We start from the raw sequence: 26,161 nt of genomic DNA, 5'->3' as shown, positions 1-26,161 counted from the left end.
TTGCCAACACTTATTAGAAGTGTGTGAAGAATGTATGCATGCTTCATCAAAATATTTAACGGGCCGAGGATTCGCTGATGATGAGTTTTTTTTTCAATTCTTGTAAATAATACTTAGCTCTCCACGCCGAATTATCATTTCACCTGGTTAAAGCCTTGCGGCTGCTTTGTGTTTTTAGGTAGCGAAAGCCAATTTTTCGCAATAATTTGCGTAGTATTTCCTTGCCACCTTTAAAATTTATATCTTCTTTCAGTATCGTAAGTAGTTTGTTGAGAGTAGGCAACTCTCAGCAAATTTCGAAAGCATAAAATTCATACACTTTTCACCTGATTAAGTGATTACTCCTTGATAAAAGCTGTCAAAGTTACTTTTTTGTCACTATGTCCTTCGTCTCATTTTTCCTGGTGTGGATATTTTGAAACCAGTTTCTGCAGCCGTCTTACTTTCTTCTACGATCCTATAAACTGTTGATAGACCAATATCTAAAACAATGAAGTAAAACTATAAGTATATTTTTTTTAACTATTATTAAAGTGAAACTTTTATTACAATCGTCTCAAACTTTTTCGTCTATCTATTGCATGTCGCGTGACGGTCGGGCGGCGCCTATAGTTCGCAGCAGCTGACCGTGTAGTATATAGACTGTTACTCATTTGTGCCCGTGTTCCACGCTATTTTGTTTGTTTTTGTCAGTGTTTAATGTAAATGTTGTTATTTATTAATATTTGTATATAATCTAAATAATTATTAAGTATTATGTATGTCGTACTCTCCCTGATTAAAAATATTGATTGAAAAGTATAGGGAATCAGTCACCCCATGTAAACTGTATATCTATATATACATGAAAACGAATTGAAAGTACTCAAAATTATTCAAATTTCATCGTTTTAATCCTATTCAATCAATATTTTAAGACACAGAAGTCATTAAAAATATTAGTTGGAGTCTTAGTTTACTTTTATTATTTCCCATTATCATTCCAATTTTCCAAGTATAAAATTAAGATTGATTAAGCGATTTTTATACCCTTAATGGAATATTATTCCAAAGTTTTTTAGTTAAATGTCTATATTGTGAAAAAAAGTATCACTTTAACCGTGGTTTCATTTAACCACAGAATCCTTTTTTAATAAAGTTAAACAAAATTTAACATATATAAAACTTGAGAAAGGTGGCAACGTCTCTGTATAGTGTGTAGGTTATAATTACCTACAAATATTACATACACATCAACTTATTTATTATTCAAAATAAAATTGAGACACTGTCATTAGTTGGTACTTAATAGATTATATTTAGAGCGATTTCGAGAATAATTCATTGAATAACAATCTGGTAATAGTAAATTGTACTTTGAAGAATCAAAATGGAAGTGTAACCTACAGAGTACTTTACTTACACTTTCGTCGGATATCGAACCAATAGCGCTATCGAATAGATAAAGAGCCATTAAAAGTACCTTAGAATCCAAGCATTATACTCAAAAGTCTAACCTACATAAAGAAATTTTTGTAATCGAGTTGAAAAATGATCTAGGTATTCTTGTACTTTGGATTTGGCTGATAGACTTGATACCAATGCTCTAAATAAATAAAATGAAAAAAAAAAACTTTGAAGTAAACAAACAATTGACAATTCCATTCGTACCTACATAGTATATACCTCGTTGTTTTTCTGAATTAGTTACATTTTGTTTTTGTAAACTATTGTAATAATAGTTTATGTTCGAATAGTTCAAACAAGTTTGAACACTGTCCTTGGTCATGTTTTCACCCCATTAAATGTATAAAAACCCTTGAAATCTGAAGGCTCTTGCCTTAATTTACCTATATTAATATTTCAAAAGAAAAGGATATTTTCGAAAGGATGACTATGTCCGGTGATGCACCATCAACAGGTGCCGGTGGTGCACATGTTGCACTAGTCACTGGGGGTTACGATCACACCATCAAATTGTGGCAAGCACATAGTGGTGTATGCTTACGAACTATGCAACATCCGGATTCTGTAATTATCATCACTTTTGTTTTTATATTTATATTTATTCATATTTAGATCACTATTATGCCATTCTCTACAATACATTACATTCAAAAGCTAAAGATTTACCCACTTATTCATAATGGTCCGCTAACTTTAAACAGCCACTAAGGAGTGTTTTTTCTCATTCTGACTTAGGTCAATAGAAGAAGACAGACAGAATTAGCAATGCTTAAAGTTAGCAGACTATTATGAATAAGGGGGTAAGAATGTAAAATTAACTATAGTTGTTCTTCTTCAAAAACCCTTGATATTCATTTTGTTGTTGCATTGGTGGTGGTGCCACTTATCATCAAGTAACTTAACCACAAGCTTGTCCTGCTATATCAATATTTCTACAAATTTCAGCAAGTGAATGACTTAAAAATAAATCCCAGCGGGCAGATGGTAGCAGCATGTGGTTACCAACATATCAGGATGTATGATTTAGCCAGCGCTAATCCAGACCCTGTCATTAACTATGAAGGTGTATCTAAAAATGTATCAAGAGTTGGATTTCAGGTTTGTTTTTAGTTAAATATAATATTGTCTTATTCCTCTCTCCTGGAGCAACATTGCATTGGCACTAGATTGTCCACAATCTACTATCAAAAAATCTTGGGGTATTTTGGCCACATTGCAGAATCCTTTCCTAATATTTTAGACAAACTGATATTCATAGGCAAGGTGGAGCACAAAAGACCACAAGGACAATCACATAGCCACTGTTCGGACTAGATCAAGACACTCACTGGCCTACCTCTTACAAATAGGGAAAGCCAAGGAGTGGAAGGCTTTAGTGACCAACATAACTCCAACTTTGAAGTACAGACTCTACCTTCAGAAATGAAGAATGCCACCAAGAACAAGAAGATTCCTCTCTCTCATTCCTTTCTTATTCCATACTCAGAAGTTAATTAGGTTAAAACACTTGGATGTAAAAATAAACATGGTGATTTTGTCCAGCTGATGTGTTATGAAATTTGTATCACTTTTATCTATATTTTTCAGGAAAATGGTCAGTGGATGTATTCTGGTGGAGAGGATTGCACTGCCAGGATTTGGGATTTGAGGTAAATTATAAAATAAACAGATTCCATCATAATAATATTGTATCCATTTCAAGTAGCATTATAATTAATTATTTATGTCAATCTACAACAACCTTGAAATTAATAATAAAATTTATTTATTTTAATTATTTTGAAAATAATTTGAAATTATCCTTTAACTATACAGGTGTCCCAAAGTTATGGGACATGAAGGGAAAGTACCTTAAATAGGTACCGAAGATAGGCTATTTTACTGAAAGAAGACTTTATGTTATTTTTAAAAGCTAGTAATTCTGCATTCAAAGATTATTGAAAAATTACTTGCCTCATCTGGGAATCGAACCGACTTAAATTTAAAAAAAAACACCCCTACTTTTGTGATGCCAATCAAAAAAATGGCCAAAAACTAATAACTCTTCTTAAGTAACATAGTATTTTAAAAGAAAGGTACAATGTCAAATGAATGTTTTCTAACTTGGTTTGGTACAAATGGACCGATTAGATGGCAGGCCAGATCCCCGGACCTCACACCATTAGATTTCTTCTTTTGGGGATATGTGAAAGATATGCTATACAAAAGGCGATACGAGAATGTGGGCTAGTTAGAAACAGAATTGTGCCATATCAAATCGAGTATTTACCATAAAATGATAAGAAAATCAACAGGCAGCGGACTCATTAAAAGATTGGCAATTTGCCTAAGACAAGAGAGATCACATTTCACAAAAAAATACCCACTTAATTGACTACTTTCTTTTAAAATACTATGTTACTTAAGAAGAGTTATTAGTTTTTGGCCATTCTTTCGATTGGCATCATAAGAGTAGGGATGTTTTTTTTTTATTTAAGTCGGTTCAATTCCCAGACAAGGCAAGTAATTTTTAGAAAATCTTTTAATGCAGAATTACTTACTTTTAAAAATTACATAAAGTCTTCTTTCAGTAAAATAGCTCGTCTTCGATATTTAAGGTAGTTTCCCTTCATGTCCCATAACTTTGGGACATCCTGTATATTATTATATGTTGACATCACCACACAGACATGTTGTTTCAGTAGGTTCTAAGAGAAGCAATCATTTTATCAGTCTGCCACATTGAAAACAGTTTTGTGTTCAAGGGTAATCTGTTTGTTTTAAACAATAATCTAATATGCTAGTAGATTTTCATAAAAAATTTTATTCTCAGCAAAGACATGAACTCTGTGTGCAAACTTAATCTTTTGCCTTCTGGTATGCTATTTCTCTTAAGGCAAGAGAATCTTAGACTACCCTCTCCCTGCAGTTTAGAAGCTAATTTGCTTATATGTAGGTCAAGTCTCCTAAATAACTCAATTTGTTCCTTCACAGTTAATGAATCTGTGGTTGAATATTAAATATGCCTCTCATTATTTTATTTTGAAAACTTTCAAGTACTTTAATATTTGTATAAGCTGTGCTCCGTAGTTGAATGTTGTATGTTTATATGAGCTTTAGTGTACCAACTATTACTTATAACTGATGAGCCAGTACATGCTGCAGAGTTTGTTTCCTTTTAGTCCAATGTCTTTGTGTCAACTCACTTGGTTATAATATGTGACTCTTGGAACCATATATAGATGAGAATAAGGTGGTCTTGGGCCTTTTGATGGAAATATGGATTCTCATGGATCTAAAGAAGTGTGGTATTGTCTGTGTATTTAATTTTATGTAGTGGTATTGGCAGAAACAGGTAGATTTGCACCGTAATATACAGCCACGCAAAATAGGCGCGCTGCTGTCGTCAATTTACGGATAGTAGCCCGTGATTACCTATATAATGCTGTATACATATTACCTTACATACATCCGTGTTATTTAAAATCACTTGTCAGCAAGATCAGTGTGAAGAAGTAAATAATGCTTTGTTAGGAATATGAAACTGGTTCAATATGAATAATTTATTATTGAATAAAATTAAAACAAAATGTTTGAAATTTACGTTGCCTAATGTAAGGCAAGTACATACAAAAGTAAATATTAATGACACAGTTATAGTTGTTTTTTATGGATTATAATATGTTTCAGCCTTGTGTTGTTTCACTGGTTTGGATTGTTTTGAAAATATGTTTAAACTTTTATGTAATTAATATGTATGTATCTGAATTGTATTTTTTATGATTGACGTTGACAAGTAGTCTTTTGATTTAATGTCAATAAAATATTTTGACTTTGACTTATAGCCTACAGGCTGTAAATATTAAATGAACTGTATACCCTGTGTTTCACATTAACAACTGTTTATTAAAAGATAAACAGGTTTTCCCAGTTTTCTGGGTATTCCTAGTTTTAAGGATACCAATGTTTGGATGTTTTTTCATATTCTTATTTGTTGTAGGGCTGGACGTGAGTTTCAATGCCAGAGGATATTCCAAGTGCCAGCACCTGTAAATGCTGCGGCTTTGCATCCAGACCAGTCTCAGATTATGGTGGGGGGTCAGAGTGGCATCATTCACATATGGGATCTCAAGACAGATCACAATGAACAACTAGTAATTGGCCTTTTTGACAAGTAACAATGACATTTTGAATTACCTCTTTTTATCAGCGACTGCAGAATTATATATCTAGGTGTTGTCAATAAATATGTATATCAATCCTTGATGTGGCCGGATCAAGAGTACGAAGTACTACATATCTTTACATCTTGTATTAGTACTACCAAGTATAAGAAAGCTTACTTCAGTGAGTCAATACTAGAGAGAAAAGCTAGGGAAGAATATCAGGAACATGGTAAATTAAGTTCTATAGCTGCGAGCCCTCTGGTTGCCATTTTTAAAAAAATATATTGTATGTAGTAATATTTTTTTAAATCATGTTATTTTTTGACTACAGTCTTCCTCCAACTTCATCCAGGTTGTATGACCAAAATGAGAGAGTCCAAATTTATTTCATTTTCAAGTCTTGTTTACGGCTACTGGGTTACTTTAGGTTAGCAAACATTACTGCCAATGAAAACAGTACAGTGTGATTTGATGTGAACAATAAAATAAACAGACACAAGATTCATTATTTAAATAAATAGAACTTTGGGAAAACTTCATAGATAAATATAATTTTATAAGCAGCAGTTGCTAGAAAGAATGAATAATAACTAACTTATACACTTTTTTTTCTATACAAGATACCAGAAGCTGAGGCATCTATTCAAGACATAGCTATAGATCCTGAAGGAAAGTTGATGGCTGCCGTTAATAACAAAGGAAATTGTTACATTTGGTCACTGGGTGGGTCTCCTCCACGGCCTGTACCCAGAAAACATTTGCAGGCACATAAGAAATATGCACTGAGATGTAAATTTAGTTTAGATTCAACGTAAGTCGTTTACTTTTATTAAATACACCCAAATATGTAATTTCAATTAAAATTACAACAAAAATATTACATGGCATGTCAAAAATATTTTGCAAATCCTATTCAGATACAGTTATAGTTTTTATTAATATTTAAGACTCACAATTATTATGAAGTTTGGAGATTTATTATAGAAATGTTATTTGTGTAGAATGTTGGTGACGACGTCAGGTGACTGCTCGGCGAAGGTGTGGCGCACTAAGGACTGGACCCTGATGAGGGAGCTGAGACATGATGCCCAGCGGTGGGTGTGGGACGCCGCATTTACACTCGACTCGCGATATCTGTTCACAGGTACGTCGGCGGACACATCTTTTTCTGTAGATTTTTTTTTACATCAAATATTCTACATAAAAATTTGATTTGTACATAAAACCAAGATCTTTTAAAAACAACGCAATTCAACATATAATTTACATTAATTTCATAACTATTAAATGTCCCGTATTTGTGTGACGTCACTACACTACACACACAAGGTGTAATAATGGCGTTTGTAATATTTAATTAATGTAGAAAAAAAAAAGAATTCGTAGCCCCAAATTATGTACTGGATTGATTTACTTGAAACAAACACTTATTTATACACAGATGAGCTATAGCCACCAACCAGAATGATATGTCCTTCTATCATTTTGCTGTGATATCAATAAGACAAGAAATAAGGGATTGCTTGTAACTAATTCTAGTACGCCTTATAAGATACACTATCCGGACGACCGAGCCTTGCTCGGATTTTTAAGAATGTACAAAACTTGCACAAAAAAAAACTAATAGGTCACCTGGATTCGAACCGGGGTCTTCTGCTTCCCGGATCACCCAATGTCCCATCTGAGCTATAATAGTCTTGTATATAGTGGCGAAATTTACCTTTGTATTCTAATGTTATTGTAGCTGTTTCTCATTCAAACATGGATAAAACCATTTTTTTTAAAATTGAAACCTAGCTAGATCGATTTATCACCCCCGAAATCCCCTGCATACTTAATTTTATGAAAATCGTTGGAGCCGTTTCCGAGATTCAGATTATATTATATTTTTAAAGATATAAGATAATATCTATACGGGTAAATGTAAACACTTTTATAATAAAGTCCCAGCCACTGTTTAGGCTTTATCTATAAATAAATTTAAATGTTTTATTAACAAATGGCTCTGTCGTAAATCTTACTACTCCACAGCTGAATATCTAAGTGATCCGACAGCCTGGGACTAGATTATGATTATTTTATAGCAATAACAATGACAGTACAATTTTGTATATTTTATTAATAATATTAATAAGAGCGCAAAAAAAGAATGCTGGGAGAGTTTCTTGCTCCGCTTCTTCTCTCTCAGAGCGCCATTTGTTTCCGTAGCGATGGTAGTGTTAGAAATGACATAAAAAAGAATTCTAAAGGAATCAATTTTAAGAAAATTATTAATGCCTATCTTTTTATAATATAATTGATATCATATCCTATTTTGAAATGTGTGATACTCGGGTTAGTCGGAAAAAATACATCCTAGGTATATTCCCTATCCCTAAGTTAGCTCTCAAAAATGCAATCACTTTAATCTCTCTTTATGTGAGAGAAATGTTCTTATGTTTTGTATCGCTTCGCAGGGTCTTCAGACAGTTACGCGCGCCTGTGGAACTTGGAGAAGGGGACCCTGGAACGGGAATACTGCGGACATCAGAAACCGATCACCGCCCTGGCTTTCAGAGATCAAGCTGTTTGACTGTTTGCTCCAATCTTGTCTTTGTTGTAAACATATAGAAACTAAAGCGTGAATGTCAGTATGATAAGAACTTGTGTTCCTTTTGCATTTAATAATAATTATTGTAAAATATGTACCTATATACCAAGTAGACATAATTAAGAATAAATATTTGATAAGGTTTTATGGGTTTACTTCTCAATAATATTGTACTACAGTCATATTAGTCACACTTTTACAAGGTGAAGTGAATGTGTCACTTTTGTCTGTTATTTTGCAAGGTCTGCTCCAAATCTTCGGGTTAAAGTACTGGCTAAGAATATTGATTATATATAAATCAATATAAACAGTACCAATGACCATTGTACATTCCACGACAAATGATACCGGGCCCACGAAAGCCGCCGACCGCGATTACGACGTTGCAAAGCTAGAACTCTTAGCTGTTTTGAGCATGACGACCTACTTCATGCAACCTCCTTCGGTAAGCCTTTGTATTAGTTACTTCGCTTGTGACATTGCGTTGTCTACTGGCGTTTATTTGGAGAAATCGATCCTGTCTCTAGTTGGTAATACCGAATCAAGTATCAACCAGTTCGCAGGTTGATACATACCGATCTGCCTCATCTGTAGTAGTAAAAATATTCATAAATATAATATACATAGTAATTTACCTAAAAAAATCAATTTTCCATAATCATTTCGGAACAACCTGTAAGTAATCTAGTAGCCGCTTAGTACCGCTTTGACAATTGCTTGGTGCCGTTTTATGCGACCACGTAAGGGTGATTAAAATTTTGTGTGTGTTTCGTAAATTTCAATTATCTTTTATGATTAAGATAAGATAGCTCTACCCGTGTGTTCATTTAATGTCCTCATTATAGCGTCTCCACGCTGTATAAACTTTAAAGAAAAAAAGTACTAAACTATAAAGCCATGGTAGTGTGCCAAACGGCACTTCCGATTTTGGTATATATGAAAGATCTAGTGCCAAATGGCACTGGTCGATTTTTCGGAGTATGGTACCTACCTATCTCTTAATTCTGATGTGCATAAGTAGATGTTATTTACAAAAACAAATAAATAGTTAAAACGCACACTGAAACATCAGAACAATGTGAACACTCACTGTCTTCGCACGGCCCGGCCCGGTTCGACGAGATGAGATCCTACACGCATCTCCCCTCCGCCGCGGTGTTTGATCGCTCGACGCGGCACTAAATGAGACATCTCCTCTCCTCTCTTGATTCATTTCCACCGAAGCTAAGCGGAGAGATGTCGAAATGATGAAATTTGGTTGGTCATCAAAATACATCTCCTCTCCTCTCTTCATCCATTTCCACCGAAGCTAAGCGGAGAAATGCCGAAATAATGAAATTTGATTGGTTATCAAAACACATCTCCTCTCCTCTCCGCTTTGGTGGACATACCGCTCCTAATACTATAGTAGGTGTACGGCGCAAGTAGCTATAGGCGTTTTGTGTAATAAATAACATAAAATGCGTCCCAATATTACTTTGGGCGATTTCGAGTTACGCGACGCGTGTGCTAATATCTGCTCCATTTTAATATCATCATTGACTATTTATCCAAAATAAGATTCACTTTCTCTATTCCGGCGTTGGTTTGTGATCTAAACTTCACAAAAATTTTGGATAACGCTCAGTTAAAACTCACCCGCTGCATATACTTAATTGTTTTAGGCAGCGTTTCCACCAGAGATGTGCGAGGATGTCTAGCTGTGTTTCCACCAAAGCTGTGCGGGGAAAATCGTATTGCAGACTAAGCTCATATCATACACATACTCATATCATACAATCATACACAAAAACACACTCCATCATATGCGTACATCAAAATGCTAGTGGGGTCACCAGATACCTATTATGTATTCTTGAATTCCTTTGAAATTGTGGTAAAAAATCTTTTCCCTTAAAAAGGGAAAAACTGGATATGACAACAGCTAGTCGGGCTATAAATAAAACCAGCTAAACCATCAAGCATTATGTAATTATATATTATATGTTTACATATAGTAGGCTAAATCACAATAATAATTATTATAACTACAATAATCTGCAACATATTAGATATATTCAAAAATAAATGCATCCGTTTTTATTTCACAACATACTATAATCGTTAGAATCTAATATTGTGTCAACATTAATATATTTCCACTTTCCTTATTCATCACATGGAATGTCAAATAATTGCAAAGTTTCCGACTAGATTAACTAAAATAAAATTTGTATAGATAAAAGATAAAGTCAAAATTTTAAAATCAGGTATAGTAAGTACCTACCATCGACAAAATTTATTCATGACCCATTTTGCTGATAATCCTTTTAGTTTTCCTTTAGTTTAAAAACAAGTTATTTGCACAAGAAAGATTGAATGACAATTGTTATACTGTCAGTGTCTAATAAAATGATAACAGATACTCAGGAAATGTATGTTCAAGCTAATTTCGACCTACTTGTTTATTATGACTGTAGGAATATGACATTAAGGTAGGTCACGAATCAATTTTGTTGATAGTAACTTCATTTTTATTCTTTACTTTATAGTTGTTACGCGTTATATTTTGCTACTGAATAAGTAGCTTATTTTGTATGATACCTTGAGATTGTTCTCTCCGCTGACCATAATTACTTATAACTAATGACGCTGGACACTTCGATCAAATATAAATACTAGCTCAAACGTAAAAGTAAGATTTATTATTATTATTAAATGAATACGTTAGACAATTTTCTAAGAACGAATTTCCTCGCCACATATTTTCATCGCAACTTCTAATCTCTCCACTTCCAGATAGTATCACGGACCTTAGTCTAAACCAAACCTTAACGGACGAAAAGCGAAAAGGTTGACTTTAAAATACTTTCACAACTACAATTTTTAATTCCCTAGCATTGTGCAAGGGCTTTTGAATAAATTGACACATGTCATATTGAAAACTGAATCAGGCAGTCTCCACATAGGTATAAGATTGAAGCCCGGACAGGTTAATCGAAACTAGTTAATACATTAATTGCGAAAACACAACATATGTGTTTCTACATAGGATACAACTGTTTAACAGTAGTGAAACACGCACGCACGGCTATATTAATCCTTTCTAGCTATGTGAGTGCCAACTGATATCAATTTCTACTAGCAATGTCGATGATGTCAGTTGTAATTCATGTGATGATACTATTATTCCGTACTTATTTTATTTAAAATACACTCTCCATGGTCTTTCAATTCGCCACAAAAAGATGTTACTTGGTATGTAATAGTTTGTATCTATAGAGTGAGGTCATAACAGTTTTTCATTTATTTCATACTTAACAACAACATCTTTTGTTTCTATCATAAATTTCCATTCCACTATGCTGTGGTTCTATATGGAACTAAGTTTTCAACTTTAATTCACGTTGTCGCTACCTCTATTCTGAACTACGTCGATATATTATGTATTAAGTTATGCCATGTCGATAAACTTATTTGTTTTATTCCAATATAAGATTTATATTACTTGTATACATTGATGTACAATAAACAACTAGACTCAAAAATTGTTTGAAACAAAACTCTGCCTACGCGTCTATTAGGCAGAGTTTTTGTTCAGTTGTGTTTTGACCGCGCTTTGAATACCACGCCTCGCTATGACAGTGTTAAGTGAAAAAATATCCAAACATAAAAAGGATGCACATTCGTATTTCAGGTAAGAACCATTAAATTAACAATATTGTGTATTTAACTTGACGTTTTGTTCTTGCCTCGTGTTCGCGTCAGAGCTTCTTATGAGCTTATACCTAGATAGAGCATAGACTTTGAACATTACTGCCACGAAATAAGGTGTTAAATTGAATTAATAATCTTATTTGTATAAGTTAATTTTTACGTATATACAACGCCGCTCCTACATTCTTTGACGACCATTTAATAGGTAATTGGGAGTCTAGTTCTTTCTTTTGGTGTGTCAATGTTTGTATAAAATTAATAAAGCTGTATTTACTATTCTTAAAACGTGAATACTTCTTAACAATATTACGTAATGATCTAAAAAGATCCTGCTTGGTATACATATGCTATAAATAAATATTGATTTAAAATTTAAGTACCTACATACCTATCAAAGGCATTTTCAAGAAATCATTTTCTTGAAGGAACTTCTTAGTAAATTATAAACTATATCTACTTAACTCATAATCCACCGGAGTGACACGTCGATTCGTTTAACAAATTCTATATTCGAGTTATAATATACTGAATTAAACACCTTTTCACAATCGGCGTAACGGGCAGCTATGAATGCATAGGTTGTCTGGTCGAAGATGAAATAGTTGCTCACGTAATTCTGGAATATACCTACAGGGGTACCCTACCAACAGCACAAATCCATGGGATAACGAGGTCTCTCCAAAGAGTCTACGGACATTCCAGGTAGATTCTGAAATTCTGGAAGGTATAACCAGCTAATCCTGCACTCAAAATAGGACCAATTTGGGCGTCTTATTGCGGCAACTTACCACCACATACAATGGAAAAATGACTTATACTGGATTTCAAAATGAATGATAATGAAAGGTTGTATAATTTTTTGACTATAAGTGCGTATCAAGCAGTTGGCCTTATGTTAAACTATATCAGATGTTAGACAATATGATCTGAGTCGAAACGCAATAAAGTACGAACAAAGGTGTAGTAAACCACGTACACCTTGTCACACAGATATGTGTTCGTCACTCTGAGATTTAAAGAAGACGTAATATGCGTACTGGCCATCTAACTGGAACATGCTCGGTAATATTAATCAAAGCAATATTATATAAGTACAACCATCTACACATCATCAAGGGGTAGCTGTGTAACTTCACCCATTTCCGAGCAAACGTCGTCATCGCAGGTGTAGGTGATGACAAACTTGAGGTTGATCTGCTTGATGGCCGGTGGCCTGGCTATCAACATCACCTGAGTGAGAGCTGGTGGAGGGAGGAAAGGGTTAAACGGGGGGAGCGAGGTACTCGATGCAGTCAGAAGGCGAACCTTGCAACCCTGAAATAAATACAGAAGAGAACATGTATCATATATACACCTTACTTTGACAAAAGAAAAAAAAATAGAGAGAAAAAAGTCAACGTCATCAAATTATCTCACTCTAGACAAATTTCAGTAAATGTGTGCGCTCGTACAATTCACAACTGTATTTATAAATCGGTTGGTAAAGTGGACTCACTCACAAACAGCGCGGATTATATTTATGAGAGTACATACACACTATATATGTATGAGTATTAATGTTTTTTGCATAGATGCAGTATAGATCAAAGAAAAGCATCCTTTAAAAGTTAAGCGAATCTTTTGTTATTGTATTCGGTTTTGATTGACATTAAGCCGTAAATAGTAAGCCACGCTTAGCGTGAGCTACATTTAAAAACTAACGCACACATCGACAAATCAAAATTAGTCACGTATTATCGGGCTGCCTGGTCGTGTACACGGTATAGGGTAATGAAAACAATGGTTAGGCAACGGCAGGAGATATATAATAATCATATTGACACACTCTTTACACAAATTATCTTGCCCCAAGTTAAGCAATATATAGCCTGTGTTATGGGTTACAAGATAATGATGTATTTAATACAATATACTTACTTAAACATACATATATTCATATAAACATACAAAAATACATTTAAACATCCATGACTCGGAAACAAATATCTATAATCATATAAATGATTGCACCTACCGGGATTCGAACCCGGGACCTCTAGCTTAGTAGGTAGGATCGCTAGCCACTCGGCTATACAAGTTGTCAAAATGCTAAGGCATTTTAATTTAAGGCAGACACCAACATTTATACTATACTGGCATAGTATTTGGTGAAACTTTGTCTACTGCTAAAACATATCACAATCGATGTGACAATGTATTTGTTGCTATTTATTACATATATATATCAATGAATGAATAATCGTCTGAGCCGAATTCCACCTTCGCACGACACGCCACAAGTTAGGATATCATCCCCACCATCTGGATGTGTTGCGGTCCTCCACAGTGCGGTTTTCAAGAAGCTTTCTTCCACGTACTACAACACTGTGGAATGAGCTTCTTTGTGCGATGTTTCCGGTTTCCGGGACCATACGACATGGGTACCTTCAAAAAAAACGCGTACACCTTCCTTAAAGGCCGGCAACGCTCTTGTGATTCCTCTGGTGTTGCAAGAGAATGTGGGCGGCGGTGATCACTTAACACCAGGTGAACCGTACGCTCGTTTGTCCTCCTATTCCATAAAAAAGAAAGATATAAATTAGTAAAAGAAATTAAATTCTGTTTAGCTGTGTTTCGATACATATTTGAGGATCTTTTAGATCATTTATTTCAGTCTACAAGTACTTATATGTATAATAGAAAAATATATTTTTTGTATAACTAACTCATATTTTACCTTAGGTACAACAGCATGGAATTTATAATCCTCAATTGCCGACGTCCGTTTACTGGTGGTAGATACCACCAGTACATTTACATCCGTCCTTGGTTTATCCTTACAGAAATGTAAGACAACTGTTACTCCTTCCTCTTCTTCAAACGCGACTAACGGAGACACTTTGCTTGGATGAACACTATCTAATGTGACATTTATATCTGTCAATGGTTTCATTTCATTTTTAACTTTCACAGAACTAACATTATCACTCATTACTTTAATCTCTTTATTTGGAATGCTATTTGTATCTATGTTTTGTAATGGTAAACCTAAATCTAATATTTTATCTAAAGGATCATTTGCATTCAGCTGATCGTTTAAAACACTGGATGTGTTTGTATCTGTAATGTCAACCATTATGTCATCAATGGGAGCAGTGGTAGAGGAAGTTTGTGGGACTAATTGTTTGCTGTTTTCCTTTTTTGTAAAAAAGTCTAAATCCAGTAGTGCATGATTATTACAAGCTTTCATTTCTTGATTTACAACAGATGATTTTTCTAAAGCATTCATTGGTATCTTTTTGGCATGTTTACTGGAAAAAAAATATATATATGTATAAGGAGCCATATATAAAATATTTTACTTTTAATAGCATTTTCGAATACAACTCACTTGCTAAAATTATCAATTCTTTTTATATTTTTAGGCAATGATTTCTTTAAGAGTTCTTCTCCAAGAGAATCCAACTCATTCCAACCCTCTGCTTTAGGTTTAACACCAATCAAATTGACATCATCTGAAAATAATGCAAATAAAATATATGCGAATAAAACAACCACATTATTTAATCATTGCCATTAATCTTATATAAGTATTTAAAAGTAACCTTTATTATATATTTTTATTCTTTAATGTACTTTTTAAATTAAATATTATAAAAATTAACTTTTAAAATCATAAAATATTTAGTGAATGTAGATTAAATTTCTCAAGTTTAGCTTAAATGTAATCAGCAATTGGCTGTGCTTAAGGTAAATTTAGAATCACCTATTAATGTTGTTGGTAGCTAGTAGGTTCTAACGGATCACTGTTTATTGACCTCAATAAATAAAATAACAATATAATAAGTGATTATTTAAATTAGTCCATTCAAATCTTACATACATGCCATCTAAAGGCTAAAAAATAATAAAATCAAACAGCCCCATACCATGACTGAACAAATTGACTGGCTTCAACAGCTCTACATCACTCCGGAGGCTGTTATCGTTTGAGAATATATCCCCGAGTTCATCGATGGCCACAACATCCTTTGTTCCATTACTTGTATTTTGATCTTGATCATTGACAACTGCTCCAGCAAAGTCTAGCAAACTATCGCTACTCGGTTGAGTGACACAATTTTTTTTATTTTTACTTTTTTTTCTTTCAATTACAAAACTATTGTATTTTTCAAATACTTCGTCTAATACATCGCTGGCATTTAAGATGTCACCTAAAACAAAAAAGGTTATTCAATTTAATAATAATAGGTCGTATTGTGTAATTAAAGTGGTAAAATTTTTTATGGTTGCTTTCTGCTCGGTCCTGCTTGTGTAAAGATCGTACAAGGCCTGGATGATGTTAGCTATGAAGGTTAATAACTTATCACGGATATAATAAGCGATCAAACCACGTGAAATTGTTGCAGTTGGATTAAGTATATACCCAAAAGGCCGCTAAATGGAACACTTATTGAACCCAACATTGACACAGCGTTTATAATAGTGAAGATAGAAATTGGAGAGTGTGGCATATTGTATTTTTCTGACGAATGTCGATGCCAAAAACGATTAAAATCATGCTAGTGGGTCTATGCTTAAGAAGAGCAACAATAAATCAATATTGTTCCACCACTTTATAAAATTATGACTGAATTATGTACAACTTCACTCTGGAAAGATTGGATTTCGAGGTCTATTACCAAACGAGAGTTTCTTGCGCCGCTTCTTCTCTCTCGGAGCGCCATTTGTTTCCGAAGCGGTAGTAGTATCTAGTAGTTCTTAGAAATGACATCAAAAATAATTCTAAATGAATCATTTTTGAGAAAATAAATGCCTTTTATGCCTTAAGTTTCGGTCCGAAACGAAAGAACGACGAACTTCAAATTCAATCCTATTACCAAAGTACTTTGGATCCGAACAGTGCGGGCGGGTGTAGTTTTGGAACCATACACATAACCATAAAAAGTGAAGTTGTAGTTACGATCATAATAATGTCAAACAACGAAAATGTAAATGTCAAGTGAATTTAGGGATAAGGTAAACGCAAGACAAAATGTCTAATCGCGAACTTCGTATCGATGTTCGGATCCGAAACACTTTCGTAATAGGAAAATGTATGATCCGTCAACCGAAACTTCGTATTTTGGTATTAGGGCTCCCGATGTTGTAATTCATGATAATGCACTTCCATAGTCCACACACTGCTATTTATTCACCTGACTTTGCGCGACCATTCTGCGACGTGATTTGGATGAACTCATATTACATTCAAATATTTTTATTCAAAATAGGATTAAAATCACTTATTGAACGTCAAAAACTACCACCCATTCGAAACAGTATGCCTCAGATCTGAGAAGAACGGGCGCAAGAAACTCAGCGGGCTTTTTTTAAATCTAGTTACAATATATGGTACAATAATTTATAATTAAATAGACTGCACTTTTCCCGTGATCATGTAGTAAAAGCTTATACATCGCCCAATAAAAGACACTTACTCGACTTAACCGAGTAGTAGGCGTAAGAAGGTTATGTTGGTTAAGGCGACACTAAATGCCAGCGCCCTTGAGCGATATGAGTTCACGGCTGCCGGCCCGCCATCTATCAATATTTTCAAAATTCTTGCGTGGAAATCAGTTTATATGCTTACAATCCTCGTTATTCACTACTAATCTGAATAAATTAACCTACACAAAAAAGTACAAGCTATAAGAATAACTTTTCTGAGAGAAATACCAAAAAAATGCGTCACTCCATGCTAAAAAACTTGTTTAACTTCAAAGAAATGTGGTAGTTCAAAAAGGATCGGCAGTGTTAACTATAACCAACAGCAAACATTAGCAACCTACAAATAAGACTTAAGGATATGTGTAACAGGACTAAGTAGTGTTTATAGCTCGAAATGCTATACTTTCACCACAAAACTTGTCTAAAAACAACATGTTTGCGTGTTATCGGCTTACTCTTCACCTTAAGTAAGCCGAAACGTTGCGATTGTGTTATTAACGGCAGAAATACGCACTACTAAAATGTTTATATACGAAATAACGATCGCAAAACATAATAATCAACTGTTTATTAAAAAAAAAACATTTGTTAATGCTTGTACAAGTACTTACTCAAATTCTCGGCCTGTGAGTCAGCAGCAGCTAGATGTTGCAGTATTGGTCTCAGTCTTGCACAACTTGTATGTAGCTCATGTATCAACTGCTCTTCATCAGCTGAAGCTTCCGAGGAATGCTCTAACATGTCCCGCAGCAGACCAGCGCTGTCTAAGGCCGCACTTACCTCTTGTGCTCTGCGGCTATTTGCTTCATTGCGTCTTTCTTCCTGTAACGTTTTAAACATAACATTTAAACTTCATTATAATCTAATATACAAAATTCTCGTGTCATGGTGTTAAACTTTGAACTCCTCCGAAACGGCTTGACCGATTCTCATGAAATTTTGAGTGCATATTGGGTAGGTCTGAGAATCGGACAACATCTATTTTTCATCCCCCTAAATGTTAAGTGTGATCCACACGATTTTATTTTTTATTTTTTTTTAAATTTGAGTTTTGATTATGAATCAGCATAAAAAATACACACAACTTCAAATTTTCACCCATCTACGATCAACAGTTACTTTTGTATCGCGATTTTAATATCGGCAATACAACGTTTGCTGGGTCAGCTAGTAAAATTATAATATTAACTGTTTAATTCTCTAATTTTAAAAATTAAATTATTTACGTAAACTTATAAAAACATTTGTAAATAGTCATGAAATGTTTAGAAAAGCAAGTGTGCTAAAGCGTCTTACGTTAGACGTTATACTTCTTTGGCGTATGGAAAAATAAATAAAGTTTTAACAAATAGTTAAGATAGTATAAACACTCAGTATTTAAGGTTAATATAAACAAGTATAGAAAATTAATATTTTTTTGGCCCTTAGAACAGCTCCATGAAAATCCACTGTTTTATCGAAAAATCGTGTTCAGCGATGAGGCTCATTTCTGGCTCAACGGATACGTAAATAAGCAAAACAGTCGCATCTGGAGTGATGAACAGCCACATGCCATACAAGTATTACCGATGCATCCCGAAAAAACGACAGTTTCATGTGGTTTATGGGCTAGTAGCATCATTGGTCCATTTTTCTTCAACAACGGCCGTGGAAGGAATATTACGGTCAACGGCGAATGATATCGAGCCATGATACGCGACTTTTTTTGCCCCAGTTGGCTGAGTTGAACTTGGTTGACATGTGGTTTCATCTTGATGGTGCCACATGCCACACAGCTCGTGAAACTATAGACATGTTGAAGGATGAATTTGGTGAGCAGCTTATATCTCGAAATGGCCCTGTGAGTTGGCCGCCAAGATCATGCGATTCATGTCTCTTGATTATTACTTGTGCGGTTATGTAAAGTCGTTAGTCTATGTGGACAAGCCGAACACGATTGAAGCCTTGCAGGATAACATAACACGTGTAATTCGTGGAATACAGGCCGAAATACTCGACAAAGTGATTCAATATTTGACCTTCCCAATGGACCATTTGAAACGGAGCCGAGGACAACATTTACATGAAGTTATCATTAAAACGTAAATGGCAAAGGCCAATTTATCCATTTCAATAGAAATTTTGAATATATGATGCAAATTGAGTGTTTTATTTGATTTTTAAAAAAACTACGCTAAAAAATCATTCATTAGAATCTAACAGAATTTCCCAAAAATGACTTTTTGTCTCATTGGTTCTAAAACTGGGTGTGGCAATTTTATGTTTATGTCTAGTCTTTTCCTAGTATATGTAATATTTTGATAGATATATTCTGATGGCACTGTAAGTATATTTATTTCTTTAAACAGATTTCGTAATGTGTCTCGGCTTACATATATAGCAGAAACTGCTCTCTCCTGTACAATGAAAATGCTATCAATATCGGCCGATGTACCCTGAGCAGAATAATGTAAGACATAATGCTGTGGAAATTCATAAAATATACCAATCTAGCCATTTGTATCCGATAGTTGCCTTATTTTCCAAACAGCGTAGGTAGCTGAACTTAATTTAGATGTTAATATCTCAATATGGGTGCATTGCAATTTAGAATCTAGCGTAGCATCCTAGGAACACTATATCAGAAAATAAGTCTAGCGTTACATTATTTAGTTTAATAATTTGTTCAGTAAATTTAATACATTTAGTTTTTCCTGCATTCAACAAAAGATTATTTGCGGAAAACTAGTTAGAAATAATGTTGAGAGCATTATATTATAATAAAGGTATTATTTATAGCATGTGTGGTTTGATATAATATAGTGTACCTAGATTATTTTTTTACAAGATGGTGGCAAATGGGCAATAAACTCATGTGATGGAAAGTGGTATGACAACCTCCTATGGACCTTCGTAAAACCAGTAGCCCTATTAAAGAAATAGAAGAAGCTCGTACTAGCGAGCACTCAACCATAAGTGAGAATAGTACTCCATGTGGGGCCGGATTTACTCCTTTTAATATGTGATTATTTACATTTTATTATACTTATAATGAGTTTTGATTTGATTCACAACCTTAAATTACCATGCAAGGATGTTTATTTGACAGTGGAGTGGTTGTAAATAGAAAAAAGTTTCTTGACATTGCACTGAGGGTGAATGCCACACATCCAGGTAATTGTTGAATTTAATAAGCATAAAGAATAATAATATAATAATAATATTGACACACTTTTTACAGACATTATCTTGCCCCAAGTTAAGCATATTATATAGCCTGTGTTATGGGTTACAAGACAATGATATATTTAATACAATATACTTACTTAAACATACATAAATTCATATAAACATACATAAATACATTTAAACATCCATGACTCTGAAACAAACATCCATATTCATCATATAAATGCTTGCACCTACCGGGATTCGAACCCGGGACCGGGGAGTAGGTAGGATCGCTAACCACTCGGCTATACAGGTTGTCAATAGAATATATAGGCTATACAGAATAGAATATGATTTGTGAATAAATAGTAAGAGATTGAAATAAATATAAAATAATGTTGGGCATAGACAAGTCAGGAGTTTTGTCATGCTTTTTTCCATTAAATTCTTTTCTCAGTAACTATTCATAAAAGATAAGTTATAAGCGATGAATAAACAGACATCTTTAAATAATACTAAACATTGTGGTTAATCACAGTACAGCTATCAGCATCATCTTGGCAACTTTTAAATTGGAAAAAAATTTACAGTACAGTAAGCAAAGTCAATTCATTAAGTAAAAACAAACAGACATATAAATGCATAAAATAAATAATATAAAATACATAAAATAAATAAGTCTCACTGATGTCCCAATGTTTGGCAAACCAATGGATTGTGAAGATGCCTCGTGTACAGGTATAACACATGCTGCAGTAATTTTGTGAAACTTATCGTAAATAACACTAAAGATCAACATTTATAATATTTTAAATAAATACAAATACTTTAATACAATTTTTGTAACACTCCTCCACATACCTCTTTTACCATAGTCTTGATTAATCTATTGGCATGTTGGAGATCTTCAGGTTTTTTGCTTTGTAACAATTTCTGTAGCAGTTTGGATTTTTTCTCATCTTCAAATATAGCACTTTTGATTCTTGGTCTTGAAGATATAGAAACTTTTTCTGGTGGCAAAGGAGGAGGAGTTTCCTTAATAACACCCTGATTTTTCAGCATGTCATAGGCTACCTTAATTTTACTCTCTTTTGGATATTCAATTGACCATGCATGGAGTAGTTGTAAAACCTACAAATGAAAGATAAACCAAAACATTTATTATTAATTATATATAAAAGATTTACCTATTACTTAAAACAAGTAGAAAATGGTTCACTTACTCTAGTTCTTATTTCAGGAGTTGTACGGTCAGCTAAATATTTAGGTGACACTAGTTTTATCATTTCATTGAGAAAACGAAATTTTCCGATTTCCGCGTGAAAATTGGCATCTCCTTTACGCATGCACCGGTCTATCATTGATAGTGCCAGAAGAGCTTCACGAGAGTTCGGAGCATGAATGCGGGTTGCCAGAGCCTGAGCTGCAAGCTGAGGCCCGTCTGTCGAGTCAAGCATTATTGTATAAAAAGCTTCTATCGCCGCAGGATCAGGTTGAGCGAGACATTCATTGGTAGCTTTTACTGTGAACATATTTAAGAGGAATTTTATCCTGTACTTTAAAACGAAGGCAATATAGATATTTTGATAAACTTACGTATTAATGCCTCAAGGCTTGTAAATGTAACATTCATCATTAATATATTTTACCTATTCCGTTTCTATTATAGCTATTTTCATAGAAAAACATTGTTTTATAAACATCAATAATAAATAAATTTAATTTTAAAAAGTAGGTAGGTACTTGAAAAGTTGAAAGTTGCACTTTGAGTTATGTCACAACATTGACTTGACTCACAGACTAACTTGACTTGACTCCAGTCTCCACAGAGCAAAGAATATACAGGATTTTTTTTTAAATTTATTAACGGCAATATACAGGATTATAGGGAAAGTCGTATAGAATATTAAAGGACGTTAATCTAGTGTAAGTGAAAATTCTGATTTCTAAGCTTTGTCGAGCTCTCATTAGGTTCAATTATTGTTATTTTCTAATTAGAAACATCATAATTAAAGAGCCTTACTACAAAATATGTATGTGCTTTTTTGAAAAAAAAAAACTTTAAATGTTCAATATCTCCGTACAACTTACGTTTCGGACACCATTCTACAGAATTAAATCCATTATAAATGACCTAAAGTATAACGTGAAACGTCCTTTAATATTCTGAACGAATTTCCCATGAACCTTTTGCGACTCGTACAGCCATAGCCTACTATAATTGTTGATATTAATAGTCGGCTATGGAATAGTCCATGAAAAAACATACCTATAAAGATGCTACATAGCTCAGCCTTTCCTATTTCTATTATATTCTTCCTACTATGGTTCCTGTGGAAGGAATACCAGAAGTTTGCCAATGTCACGTTAAGGTAGACCACCAAGCTTAGAGCATTCTTTTACTAATTTTAATGGTAGTGATCGGTGCTTACGATTGAAACAAGTTTTATTTTCTTATACCTGAATCAAATATACATGCTGTTAGGACTATAAGGGACATATACAAATATAATTACTTAAATTATTTGATATAAGTACTTAGTGCTATTTACAACTTAATCTTATTTATTGTAATATATTTACACAAAATATATACAAAAGGAGTGAAAACTAGGGAGAGGAGACATTTAAAGGAAGTTGGGCGGGGAATTTCAGGAGGTATAAAATTGTATAAAGAAGGTTGCGTTAAAGGGCAATTGAAGAATATATGCTCCACGTTTCCCTAATAATAAAAAAAACTAAATGTCAGTGTCAAAATTTTTGGGCGATTTTGACTTTGAGAAGTAAAAATTTTATCAATGACACATGATTGTCATTCCGCATTCGCTGTGCCTGTGATCATTCGTATCAATTTTTTTACTGATTACCAACCTAAATTACCTATTATCTTATTTGTGATTACAGCGTTATTATAGAGAGAAACATGTTTATTAGCCGTATGCCAAGGCTCCTGTTCCAAACAATGCCCACTATGAAGAAAAATCCTTTTCCAAAGAGAAACGCTACTACAACTCCCACTGGAGCGATTCTCCCAGAGCCCGAGAAAACTCCTTTTGGGCTATTGAGTATTGTGTGTGCTGTTATACCTGGACTTCTAATTGGTGCAGCAATAAGCAAAAATATTGCTAACTTTTTAGAAGAAAATGAGTTATTTGTTCCATCTGATGATGATGATGATGACGACTAAGAGTTTCACGGATCAGAAAATTGTATAGATATGAATCTCAGTATTTCATAAGAAAAGGAGATTTTTTATCAACATTGTATAATAAAACATATTTCCACTGTTAAAGTTTATTTGTATGTTACAATATAAATACATTTGTGCTAATACAGTTTTATATCAATTCAGATATAAAAGCTTATCAACATATTTAAAAATTAATAATTATTCTTTTATTTCCATATGTCACAGAGCATATTGCACTAGTCATTTTATAATTTAAGAAATCTTTATATACACTTGTGCTTATATAAGTTAAAGTGTTAATTAAACTGTTAATGGCATGAATCAGTCTTTTTATTAATTTTCATTATGTGGTAATAGGAACATACATATTCATGCACCTCTGCAAAATAAAGTATGGACATGTCATTATTTAAAACATATTATGTTTATACAGATACAAATATTCTTAAATTGTGAGGTTGATAACATTATTTTCCTTGTATTGTATTTATTTCAGTATTTTTAATTACATCAAGTAGTCTAAAGGGTGTGTTTTCCTGTTAATTCAGTCAACTTCTTTCAGACAAGAATTCATAATATAACTATATTATAAACTCTTGTTTGAAATATTTTAAATTATTTTTATTGTGTCAATACAATTTGACCAAAAAAATGTTGCTCTGAATTGATATATAGAGTACATTGAAATTACAGTAAAGTATTTGTTTTTGTAACAGAAATATCTTTTCCTATTTTTGCAATCATGAAGAGATCTGAAGCACAGTAGGAATAGTACAGGTAAGTAATTTTGTAAACCTACTAGAAGAAAGCCAGTATGCGTGAATGAGTACATAAAATATGAAAATGAAAGAATGTGTACCTTCACAGAGCTACAACTTGAAATCAAATATTATGGTACCAGAAAACTTGGATGATGTGTATAACCCAAGTTTTATAAATATCTTGTGTTATACTTTGACAGTAGTTATGGTGTTTATACCTAAAATTCTTTATCAGGTCATAATATTGGACCATCTTACAATATCAATTGAAAATAATCACACAAAGTTTTAACACCTTAGTTTACAAATTAATTATTTTGGGGTTTGAATTCATAATTTTGTGATGAATGAATGATAATTTATATAATATCCAATACAGGGCATACCCTGCCCTGTATTGGATATTATATAAATTATCATTATTATATAAAATCATTATTGTTGCCATAGCAACAATAATGATTTTATTCAAAATTGATACAATATTGATAGTGAAGAGTCAATAAATAATTTTATTTAAGGGGAGTGGTAAAAACACCTTCCAAATAATTTGTTATAAGGTGTTATTATTTTCTAAATGGATAATAAACAGCATATTTTTATTTTAGAGGGGGCAAATTGACAAAGAATGTATACTATATTATTTTTGTGAGCCTCTTTTCCGCTATTTTATGTGCTGCCCAAAATGGCAGTTATTATATATTGACACTTCATAGTTTCATATTATATTTGGGTAATACTTTAATCGCCATTGTATATAATTAACCACCTTTAGTGAGGTTTGTTTATTCTGGAGGCCTCTTATGCTCTCCCCATCCATGGAAGCATTTGGTGAATCTCCGGGATTCTTTATCTTTCAGTGTGAGGAACAGTTTCCTTGGCCTTTCGGGTTGTACACTCTTCATATGTTGGATGTATACCTAAAGAAATGTTAAAAACATTGTAAATATTCTTGTTAATCTATAAATATAAGTAGTAGTAAAAATAACTGAATGAGCAGTTTTACTCAAACATGACAACATGGGGCATTAAAAATTTATCCTTTTTAATGGAATGCTGGTTATTACTCTATTCACATTTTATCTTTTGGTATAATATGAAAATATCACAGAGTTCATTTAAATACATGCCTATACATATCACTATTTTGGGCTTACAGATTATGTCAAGAAATATGTTTTGTTTCAATTAGATCAAAAGAACAGTTTTGATGTAACAAATAAAACAATTAGAGACATGTACTGGCTTCAAGGTAGACGATCAACACCAAAGTCTGGAAAACAAACTCCTTATATACAAATGTATCAAAACTGGTCCGGGCATATGGCATACAACTCAATCAGTGAGTAAATCAAATATTGAAATTATCCAGCTCTATCAGAATAAAGGTCCTGTGCAATGTGCCATGGTTCATACGGAACATGAAGTGCATGATATCTGGAAATCCCAACAGTAAAGAAATAGAAAGGTCACCTGTGAGAAACTTTCTGAATACAAATGATTTCACATTATGGCTTAAAATAATGCGACTTGTTTCAATCTAAACACTATATAATTTTACAATACCAGTTGAAACATCACAGGATGTGCACTCCCAAATAATTAATTCACATAAAATGTGATTAGAGCTTTGGAGCTGATGGCATAGAAAAAAAAAATGTAACGGTGGGAAAAGCCCGCGTGACATAAGCGTGAGCCTGTAGTGTAGTGACGT

General features: G+C 33.4%; 4 protein-coding genes across 4 annotated transcripts in view; 2 read left to right on the top strand and 2 right to left on the bottom strand.

The window, feature by feature from the left end:
- The first annotated feature begins 1,649 nt into the window (after positions 1-1,649).
- On the top strand, positions 1,650-8,324 carry LOC126978457 (target of rapamycin complex subunit lst8). Its single transcript, XM_050827267.1, has 7 exons — positions 1,650-2,010; positions 2,392-2,544; positions 3,034-3,095; positions 5,426-5,579; positions 6,212-6,402; positions 6,593-6,735; positions 8,048-8,324. The coding sequence occupies exons 1-7, from the start codon at positions 1,870-1,872 to the stop codon at positions 8,161-8,163; spliced, it is 960 nt and encodes a 319-aa protein (XP_050683224.1). The 5' UTR covers positions 1,650-1,869; the 3' UTR covers positions 8,164-8,324.
- Positions 8,325-10,135: 1,811 nt separating this feature from the next.
- LOC126979596 (ADP-ribosylation factor-binding protein GGA3) lies at positions 10,136-22,262 on the bottom strand. Its single transcript, XM_050828968.1, has 8 exons — positions 22,093-22,262; positions 21,720-22,018; positions 21,358-21,627; positions 17,958-18,168; positions 15,786-16,070; positions 15,248-15,371; positions 14,594-15,167; positions 10,136-13,191 (listed from the first exon to the last, which is right to left on the bottom strand). Exons 1-8 carry the CDS (start codon positions 22,130-22,132, stop codon positions 12,979-12,981), a joined length of 2,016 nt encoding a protein of 671 aa, XP_050684925.1. The 5' UTR covers positions 22,133-22,262; the 3' UTR covers positions 10,136-12,978.
- Positions 22,263-23,302: 1,040 nt separating this feature from the next.
- LOC126979361 (essential MCU regulator, mitochondrial) lies at positions 23,303-24,007 on the top strand. Its single transcript, XM_050828599.1, has one exon. It carries the CDS (start codon positions 23,420-23,422, stop codon positions 23,681-23,683), a length of 264 nt encoding a protein of 87 aa, XP_050684556.1. The 5' UTR covers positions 23,303-23,419; the 3' UTR covers positions 23,684-24,007.
- LOC126979359 (protein flightless-1) overlaps positions 23,775-26,161 on the bottom strand; it is a 28,181-nt gene continuing 25,794 nt past the window's right edge. Inside the window, exon 22 of the mRNA XM_050828598.1 lies at positions 23,775-25,367. Within this exon, the coding sequence (XP_050684555.1) occupies positions 25,233-25,367 (135 nt within the window). The 3' untranslated portion in view covers positions 23,775-25,232. The remainder of the gene's footprint in view (positions 25,368-26,161) is intronic.

The sequence above is a fragment of the Leptidea sinapis genome, chromosome 3 (assembly GCF_905404315.1).
Source record: "Leptidea sinapis chromosome 3, ilLepSina1.1, whole genome shotgun sequence".
NCBI classification, from domain to species: domain Eukaryota; kingdom Metazoa; phylum Arthropoda; class Insecta; order Lepidoptera; family Pieridae; genus Leptidea; species Leptidea sinapis.
This window is presented reverse-complemented; position numbering and strand designations above follow the sequence as displayed.

Coding starts and splice junctions, on each gene's coding strand:
- LOC126979361 (XM_050828599.1), top strand. CDS start 23,420: ATGTTTATTAGCCGTATGCCAAGGCTCCTGTTCCAAACAATGCCCACT.
- LOC126978457 (XM_050827267.1), top strand. CDS start 1,870: ATGACTATGTCCGGTGATGCACCATCAACAGGTGCCGGTGGTGCACAT. Junction 5,580..6,211: donor CAGATCACAATGAACAACTA/GTAATTGGCCTT, acceptor TTTCTATACAAG/ATACCAGAAGCTGAGGCATC. Junction 6,736..8,047: donor CTCGCGATATCTGTTCACAG/GTACGTCGGCGG, acceptor ATCGCTTCGCAG/GGTCTTCAGACAGTTACGCG.
- LOC126979596 (XM_050828968.1), bottom strand. CDS start 22,132: ATGATGAATGTTACATTTACAAGCCTTGAGGCATTAATAC. Junction 18,169..21,357: donor TCAAGACTATGGTAAAAGAG/GTATGTGGAGGA, acceptor AAAACGTTACAG/GAAGAAAGACGCAATGAAGC. Junction 15,168..15,247: donor AGAATTGATAATTTTAGCAA/GTGAGTTGTATT, acceptor TTTTTTTTCCAG/TAAACATGCCAAAAAGATAC.